This window comes from Crassostrea angulata, chromosome 1, assembly GCF_025612915.1.
Source record: "Crassostrea angulata isolate pt1a10 chromosome 1, ASM2561291v2, whole genome shotgun sequence".
In the NCBI taxonomy this organism is placed as follows: Eukaryota; Metazoa; Mollusca; class Bivalvia; order Ostreida; family Ostreidae; genus Magallana; species Magallana angulata.
Window position 1 is genome coordinate 47,442,290 of NC_069111.1, and position 9,995 is coordinate 47,452,284.

Sequence of the window (9,995 nt, forward strand, 5' to 3'; positions counted from 1 at the left end):
ACTTTAAAAAGCAGTATAAATTATTTTTATTCCCAGCTCCACCAAATAAAAACCCGCATCCCAAAATTGTCACAAGGGTCAAGGAAAACCAACAAAAGAAAAGCAATTGCTGGAAATTTTTAGTTATGATCGATTTCGTTGAGGTACATTTTTATAAAAAAAAATAATTTTAAGAATTATCTTATTTACATTTTTAACTTTGAAAATGCTACATTTGATAAAATTATTTTAATCTAGACAAAGATTACCACCATTGCAAAACGAACAAAATACTGTTGTTCATTATATATAGATTCATTAATACAAGGGTGTTCTTTTTGTTTTCAAGGCTAACACACAAAAGAGTGACTCAGAAGAGGAATTTACCTACAGTTGAAGATATTTAAAACAGACTTAACTGTGTATTTTCTTGTGTAATATACTAGTATATTATTGCATATTTTGAATTGTTTATATAGTCTTAAAATAATCTGTTTATTTTTTTTCTTGCATTGATAGCAAATGTCTTTGAAAATATATTTTGTTAATTGCTGCAAAAAGTGTTAAAAAAATATGTTTATTGTTATGTAAATATATTGCCATGATATTACAAATTTGGAATGAAAAAGAAATTCCAGCTGATTGACATAGCAATTGTATCCATTTTGATGTGTGTATTGTGTTAATAGATTTAGCATTTATGTGTTTATTAAGAGTTTTCAATATCATCGTTTGCAGGCGTGTTTTTGCATAGATTTTTCAATATTGCAGTTGCATTCTATAAACATGCATACTTGTTAAAATTTTAATACTGATGTATTGTCTAATTCTTTTTATATGTATGCATTTGAATTTATTTCAATGTTTCAGTAACATTGTCAATACTTGCGGTACGTGAGAAAAATACCCCTATTGGGTTATTTCGCGTAATTCATGCTTTGGATAATGTCTGTGAAAGAGATACAGTGAATTGTAATTTGTGCATCAATTGTTTATAATTGTTGGCGAGATTTTTAGGTGATCGCTATGATATAAACAAGATAATGTGAAAACTTTACACTGTAGAATTTAGTCAATGTAAATACAATTGAGTGCTCTGTAATTTTGTGCGTAAGGAATTTGCGTCAAGGTATATCTTTATTTTTCGAGTTTGTAGACTGCTTCAATGCAAAAAGGAAAATTATTTTCAGTATTTAATGTTCTATCTATGTTTTTGGATTTAAATTGTCACTGCAATTGCAACTTATATCAAATGTGTGATTTTTTAAAGACTATTTTATATAACTTTCCTCAATAGATTGCTTTACAACACATTTAATTGGTCTGTGAAACTACCACTGTAAAACCACCACCATATATGATGTTGCTTCAGTAATTTTTCCTACTATATATATATATATATATATATATATATATATATATATATATATATATATATATATATATATATGTATTTTTTTAATCATTAAAAGCCCTTTGAATTTTTGTGAGGTTATGAGAAATAAGATGTAAAGAAGAATGTAAAGGCTATATGAATGAAGGAAAAGATTTATAAATGATTACTTTCAGTCGGACTCATTGCCTGATCAAATCCAAGATGCATGGTTAATTGGACATTCGTCATAATAGATTTTTATAAGTTCTTCGAAATTGAAATGCATGAAATAAAAGGAAGATGTCGATGCATTGTAATCATATCACTTATAGTTCATTGTAATATTTAGCGTAGTTGTTGAGCGGTACTATTACATATTCTCCCTAGTTGTCTTTACCTTGTATCAGGCTTGGGGTAATGCTAAATGTAATGGTAATGCATTGCAATGCATTACATGTTTTCAAAGTAACGCTAGTAACGTGTAATGCCACAAAATTAGCATTACAAGTAATGGTAATGTTATTCATTACTTTCCAAAATCTAGTGTAATGCTGGCATTACATGGCAATTCTTTGCATTACTATGCTTAATTATGCATGTTTACTTTAAAAAATGTAATGAATAGTTGAAATTGAATTTGATTGATTTTTTTTAAGAAGAAAGAAATGATTCGTGAGAAAAAAAATGTTTTAATTGTATTATTAAAAAAGATTTAAAAAATTCATTTTTGAATTTTTAATATTACTATATATATAAGAACAATTTCATAACATTTTTAAGAGTGTTGTTATTTAGATTTTTAATCATTTAAACAATGTACTCTAATTCTTATTAGTTTGCACTTCAATAAGAAATGTGTCAACAATACACTATGCCCTCAGGATAATATAAGTATCAAAACAATCTATAGTTATAAGAAGTGCTCAACTCCCCAATCCCCTTCCCTTCGCTATGTCCCAATAGAATAGGAGACAGACATGCACCTTTGAAAGCAAAATGAATGCACTGTCCATCCATGATGAAAATCAATATCACTTCCAATATTTTAACCCATTTGAAAATAATTTTACTTATTCTCTCTCTCTCTCTCTCTCTATCATATTAAGTACACTGTACATTAGTTTGGACTGACAGAAAATACAAAATTCATGTATTTTTTTTATTATTGCACTTAATATATCCTAAGATAAAGATCGTCAAACAGTACTTTTCAGTCCAAGCTTCGACTGCTCCTGTAAAACATTTATTTAGTATAGCTGGGAAGATTTTCAAACTAACAGGATGCCGTTAAAAAATGAACCCTTTGAAACTTCGATCATAAAGTGCAACAGCAATCTTTTGTCGTAAAGTGTCCTCAGTAGAAAGAAATACTATTAAAATACCGTATCTTAAGAAATATAACTTGGAAAAACTATCTGTTTATGAATGAATACAATTAAGGGTCCAAAATTATAAAGATTTGTGTAATCAGGGGAAATATCTCTATTTAGCTTTTAATAACCGCAACATTATTCCATAAATTGTTTTTTGTTATGCATGTAATTCTGTGTCTCTATGTCCTACATTGTATCATGCCTAATGTCTATAAATATCATTTTCTTATGTAATATGTTGTTCATAATGCCACAAGGTGATTATATATTGAGCAAATAAAGAATAACTCTTGTATAGTCATTGAATTTGAACCCAATACTGAGCATGAACCTGAAGACATGTTAAAGAGTGTTTAATATTTGAAACATTTGCAAAAACTCTTTATTAGCTTTACTTTTTTAAAACAAAGTAATGGTAATGGAAATGCATTACTTTACTCAATTAATGGTAATGTAATGCATTACTTCCAGAAAATCAAGTAATGGTAATGGTAATTTAATGCCTAAACTCATGAAGTAATGATAATGTAATGCGAAACTTTACAATGTAATTCGCACCAAGCCTGCATTGTATGTACATGTATCATATAATGTAATGATTGAAACAAAGCATTTTGCTAGCTAATTTATAAATCTTTCTACGTGTTGCATAGGTTTTAATGAGAACCAAATAAATATTTGTAAATTTCAGATTTACAGACTTTGTCGTGTCTGTAAGTTTGAGACTATCTTTCTTACTTAAATCTATGGTGTTGAGTCCCCTTTTAAATTTAAATGAACATTTATATTGTTTAGTTTTTTTTAAGTATTGCTACAGCAGTATAATTACAATCTCAACCAGGTAACTGAACAGGGGCAAACAAACAAAAATTCATTGATACAATAATTTTAGATATAACATGTTCTCCTAAAATTCTTATTCTTACAGGTACAATTTCCCTGAAAAAATTGAGAGTTCTTTAATTTGGCCGGTTGATATGAAAATGTTTTTGTTTACTGTCAAAGATACACAACTTATGTCTGTTGACGCAGACATTACTGTTGGTATTAATTATATATTACTGTATAATCTAAGTGTATTTGATTTTTTTACTCTATAACTAGACTGATAATAAACATTCACTGTCTTATTGATTGTTGATTTTATTTTTCCTGATGAATTATATCTACTTGCACAGTTTGAGGTTAACCTGTAGACTTAATATAGCAAAGTTTAAAAGAAAGATACAACCGTGAAGCATTTTCAATCTCAACAGTCAGAATCAAACATCTATTTACAATACACAAATTATAACATGCATTTAATTAAAGGTTATTACATTAAGACGCAATACAACAATTTGAGTTAAAAACTTAGTAGTTTTCCGTGTTTCATGCCTAGAAGGTCTTATAAGCGCTATTCAAAAGCTTAAGAAATTTTAATTTTAACGTGTCAAGTACAAGCGAGGTGTGCTGTGTCAGTGTTTTGCAATTATAGGTAACATGTTAGGTAAAACATAAAAATAATAATTTATACCATTTAACACAGTTTGATAACATTGATATTTGCCGCTAGCCTTGTTTAAAAGGAGAAAATTTCTTTAGAGTGCATTAACTTGTACATATAATATAAGCCTTATTTACATTTTTATCAAATAAAAGTAAAAAATAATTAGGTTCAGCATTTAGAGCCAATTTGCCAAAAGCATTGACTTTCGGTGTATTAATCTAGTGTGCACAACAAAACAAGCTTTCAAATATTGACTACCTTTCATCTGATTCACCAAGGGAAGCACAACACTATTCATAGACTCTTAAAATCTGAAAGTTTTTCCCTGAAAGGTTTTTGCTCTATTGTACGACGCATTTTCAACTGAAATATACATCCCTGAATTAAGTCAGACAAGTGTTGTTGCATTAAATGTTCCCAAATCTATCGGCCAATGTCAGGACAGTATTCAATGAGTAGACCTTGTCCGAAATATCGGGAAATATCAGGAAAACGCCAGAACGGGCGCCTTACGAAAACTGGAAATTCAACCGGAGGCGGCATTGAAAGCTCGATTTTTTAAACATATATTAAAACTCAATAATACAGCTTAAAATTTATTTTACTGCACATTTTGATAATCAAACTGATAAACAGTAGTGCAGTTGACCGATTTTCTCGCAAGATCTCAAACAAAGGTAATCACTGTTTACAAAGTCGTCGTGACGAGGCATCATCTTTATGAGACCACCTTTACAATATTATATGAAAATTATAGTTAATGATCCTTGATACTGTAGTTTGATTTGACATAATATCGTAAATCATATGTTAAACAATTACTTGATAATCATTTGTTACTTTCTTACGGTATTGTAAGATACAATGTTTTCCAATACACTAATAAAAAATTTTGCTTTCTATGATACCACACCATATTGTGTCATATAGTATATCTTACATGTATAATACAATATAATACTGTAATATATATTATGTATAATGATACAATATAATATTATAAGATATGATACTGTATCAAAATATGATACTGTACTGTATCCTAATTATTGAATTTGATAATAAAATATCATAACATGATATATGACACAATAAAGTATCACATGGTACAGTATCAAATCACATAATAAATCTCAATATTGTAACAAAGACATTATATTGTATGGGATAGTATGATATCGTCATTATAAATCATGATATTATTTCGTAAAATTTTGTATTGTATGATATTGTATTCTATATGATACAAAATATGATATTGTATCATATGATATAATATAATTTAATACGACATCGTGTCAGAACATATGATAAAATATAATGTGATATAATGATATATAAAAAAACAAAATTATAGAATACCATAGTATACCATACAATAGCATATATTACAATATCATACGATACAATTTTATGTGATACAATAACATATTATCTAATACAATAACATTTCATATATAATTCAATACTCTATATTACACTATCATAAAATATCACATCATATGATACAATAATATTTATTTTAAAACAATATCATATTATTCAAAATCGTATCACAATTAACAATATTATATATAACAATATTATATGATACAATATTATATGAAAAAATGACAATAACAAACGGTCAATCTACTAAAAAATCCATAAAACGAAATACAAATTCAAAGCAGAGCAACACGGACCTCTTACTATACAAAACATTTGATTTTATGTGATACAATAACATATTATCTAATACAATAACATTTCATATATAATTCAATACTCTATATTACACTATCATAAAATATCACATCATATGATACAATAATATTTATTTTAAAACAATATCATATTATTCAAAATCGTATCACAATTAACAATATTATATATAACAATATTATATGATACAATATTATATGAAAAAATGACAATAACAAACGGTCAATCTACTAAAAAATCCATAAAACGAAATACAAATTCAAAGCAGAGCAACACGGACCTCTTACTATACAAAACATTTGATACAATATCATATCATATATCAATTATTACAATACAATATCTTATAAAATATTGTATCAAATAATACAAAAGTCAATCATATCATACAATACTATATCATAGGATTCATGTTGTATTATCAAACAACAAACATATCTATCAAGCAAGTTTGACTGAGGTAGGAGGTTTTTTTTTAGCATCCTTGAGATTAGGCTCTGTATCTGATGCTACCTTTGCAATTCATATATATAGCTAGATCCAACATGCAAGTTTGATATACATGAAGTACTATTTTCTATTAAACATGTGACCTATACCTAACTAAACCTCCTCCAGCATCTGATACCTATGGCTCTGATTCAGCATCCACGCCTGCAGAGTGCGTCGCGAAATGCATCATCTATTCTTTGATACACATTGATCCAATAATATTCAAAAACCTTAATCTCAATCAGCATCCGAAATCTATTACTCAGATTCGGCATTCAAGCCTGTTGAGTGCATAAACGCATTTTTTTTAATTTAAGGTCAGACGACACGTTCCTCGAGAATCTTTTTTGTATCTCCTCGTAATAAAGAGTTCCAATAAAAAATATTAATTTTATAATTACTCTAAAAATGATCAAAATTTACTTGGAATAAGTTATATGTCTAGATGGTCGAGTGGTTAGAACCGTGGCCGCTCACTGCCAGAAGCGTATAGGTTCTACAGGTCGGGAGTTCAAAGCCCCGCCCCGGCGGAGGTATAGTTCTAATATAGTGAATTTCGCTGTGATGTAGATGTATTTATTTTTATATCAGCAATTCAAGTGTATTTTCAAGAAGATTATATAGGAAATTGCATACTCTAGTATTTTGCAGAAATGCCTGGTAAGGTACCCTAATTTTTTGTTAGAAAGCTTGTCAAAGTAGAAGTAAACCATTAACAAATTCCTGGAAAAAGTTATCTAAAATTGAGGAATATGTCGTCTGACCTTAAAGAAATGGGGATTCGACCCATTTTTGGTCAAAATATTCTTTTAATTTTACTAAAAGGTCTTAACTCTAAATATTCTCAGCTCGACCATACAACCATCTTAAAGCTGACATGAATAATAATACTACGATTGTAACATACTCGAAATATATATTAGTATAGTATAGTTCATTAGCTCAAAACCACATGGTTTATAGGCATTGTATAAATGCATGTAAATGCATACTCGAATTATATATATATACACACAAAATTAAATCTACTGCCACTTGGGTATATATACCGGTTGAGAAAGTTACGGATTACTTAAAATGGCGAAGTCATTGGATTTGACTAAGCACCGTACCCCCCTTCCCCCATTCCTTGCTAGTACATGTATGTATTTAATTTACTAAGTATTCTCCTCCTTATAAGGTGGTCTTAAAGCGGAAGGCAAAATCGGGTCATTTATCCATATGCAAATATTCCATAAATTTTTTAATATTACCTTCAAGCGCATACTTCGTTAGAGGGCCATAGTTACCGTGCAAGGTTTTAAAGCTGAATACCACAAACATGTGTGTCTTTATTGAAGCACTCGGTAAATTTCAAAATATTAAGAGCGGACATGAATTCATAAATGCGCATTTTTCCCTTTTATCTCCGACTACCGCCATATTAGTTGTCGATTTCTATTGTTCTGCTCATCGCTACAAACCCCGTATATACGGCCGAGAGCAGTATTCATGTTTCTCTGCATTCAAGTATTTCATTCACTCGAACACGTTACCTTGACGATAAGTCATTGTCCATGTAATGTCATATTAACATGATCAAAGAAAGTTCTTCAAAGGCATTTATTGAAAATAAATACATCTTAAATTCACAGTTTCTGGCTTCTGGATTGTTATAGGTGCTTGAGGGCAGGACCCCCCCCCCCCCCCCCCTCGCGCCCCATCCCTAATCCCCCAGTCTTTATTTTTTTTCATTTTAAATAATCCTTTAATGACATATTTCTAAAAGATGGGTATGACTTTCATTAACTGTTTGATTTAGGTAAATTAGGTATTAATCATATAAAATAAGTCATACAAGGATTATTTAATGAAAGAAGACCAATGGGTCTACTGTGTACATGTAATGGGGGGGGGGTCAGCCTTGTACTCATTCATTCATTTCAGTCTATCCATGATTTTTTCTCCTTTTAAATATAAGGTGAAATTCATTCATTTAACTACCCAATAGTATTATAAACTTCTAAATGACATACCGGTACCAGAAAAAAAAAATGTAGAAAAAACTTTCCATTATGTTTTTTTTAATGCATATCTAATATCATAAACATGTTTGCTGTTATGAAATTTATTTAATAATTGGAATGACATGTAAATAATCAAAATAAATTATAAGTGTACATTTCATTTTGCTATTCATACATGAGGGAATACAAAAATTAAATTTTTGGAAGTTTATGAACACAGTTGACATACTCTTCCCTGGCAACAGTACTTGTGAAATCCATGACCTAAAAATGAAAAAGGTATGTTATTAAAGCGACAGTTTGGAATTACAGTGGTTGTATGTGACAGGGTATGGCGGTCGCCTGCTTGCATACGTGGGTTCTCTCCGGGTACACCGGCTTCTTACCACATCAATGACCCCCTCGCGCTAACATCCGTGCCAATGATAGTTATTAAAATAAGTTGTAGAACTTGCTTATCAATCGTTGTCAAATAAATAAAGTTCAGTTGTGTTTTTTTAACAGTGTACTGATAGATTCTTACAGTGTACTCATTGGTTCTATATTATACATTTTCTGGATATTCTTGCAACTCGATAATATTTACAATAGTGCTAATGTAACAATACAGATATATGAGATACATGAGATACAGAATTTCCTTACCACAGTCAAACACAAGAATTCCTGGTTCTACATGAGAAATACTCTCTGACAAGGAAATATTGCAGATTCGACAACACCTGAAAATACACAATGTTTTCAGTAGTTTATGAAATAATTTACAGTCAGTGTGCAGGTTTCTACGGGGCTAATCTAATTTAGTTTCTAAATATAGTTATCAATGTGTTTCTGAATTTTAACCATAAATAGCATGTATGCTACACTACGGAAATTGATTGCTTAAGCTAGACATGGACACCACATCAAAAGGCTCTACTTTTAGAAAAGACATACAATGTACATGTAAGAATGAAAAGGGGCTTTCAGCATATCATCTGAAATTGACATTTAATTCAAAATCTTGGTCCAAGATTGGACTTTCAATATACGAGTTACATCTGATTTCAAATAAAATAGGTAGACCATTTGATTACCAGCGTTATAACTATAGGAGGCTACAGTTACAGAGCTTTGGGTTGATATCTTAAAAACACTGCATGCGAGACACATACTTGAGAATGTAAGTAGTAATGCCACAGTGACATTCCGAATCTTCCATGTATCTTCTCCCATCAGCAGGCTTCTCTGACAGCAGCGTCATCTGTCAAATAAAGGAGTGATAATTCAAGAACCACCAAAAGAAATCACAGTCTGTGCCTTGATATTTCAGTTTAAATGTGAAACTCAAAATGCAGATGATTTGCCATTGCCTATTCAACATTAAAAATACATGAAGCTGAGCATCTCACATTACAGAATCTAGTCATTTTCAACATCCATCATTTTAACTTACAATGCCCTGTCTAGAATTCCTTGTTATATCTTTAAAGAATGAATTTTCAAAACTTACCAGTTGCTCGTTGGTTCTTTCTTTGCGTGAACCTCTGGATTTCCTTTCTACAGACACAGCATACTGCAACTACAAACCAAGTGTA

General features: G+C 30.0%; 1 protein-coding gene and 1 long non-coding RNA gene across 2 annotated transcripts in view; one reads left to right on the forward strand and one right to left on the reverse strand.

Annotated features, from left to right (window-relative positions):
* LOC128192799 (uncharacterized) overlaps positions 1-153 on the forward strand; it is a 41,759-nt gene extending 41,606 nt beyond the window's left edge. The window contains 1 exon segment of the mRNA XM_052865782.1: positions 37-153. Within this exon segment, the coding sequence (XP_052721742.1) occupies positions 37-123 (87 nt within the window). The 3' untranslated portion in view covers positions 124-153.
* Positions 154-8,490: 8,337 nt separating this feature from the next.
* Positions 8,491-9,981, reverse strand: LOC128168183 (uncharacterized). Its single transcript, XR_008241303.1, has 4 exons — positions 9,911-9,981; positions 9,573-9,661; positions 9,064-9,140; positions 8,491-8,682 (listed from the first exon to the last, which is right to left on the reverse strand). It is a non-coding gene; the product is annotated as an uncharacterized LOC128168183 (long non-coding RNA).
* Positions 9,982-9,995: the final 14 nt, after the last annotated feature.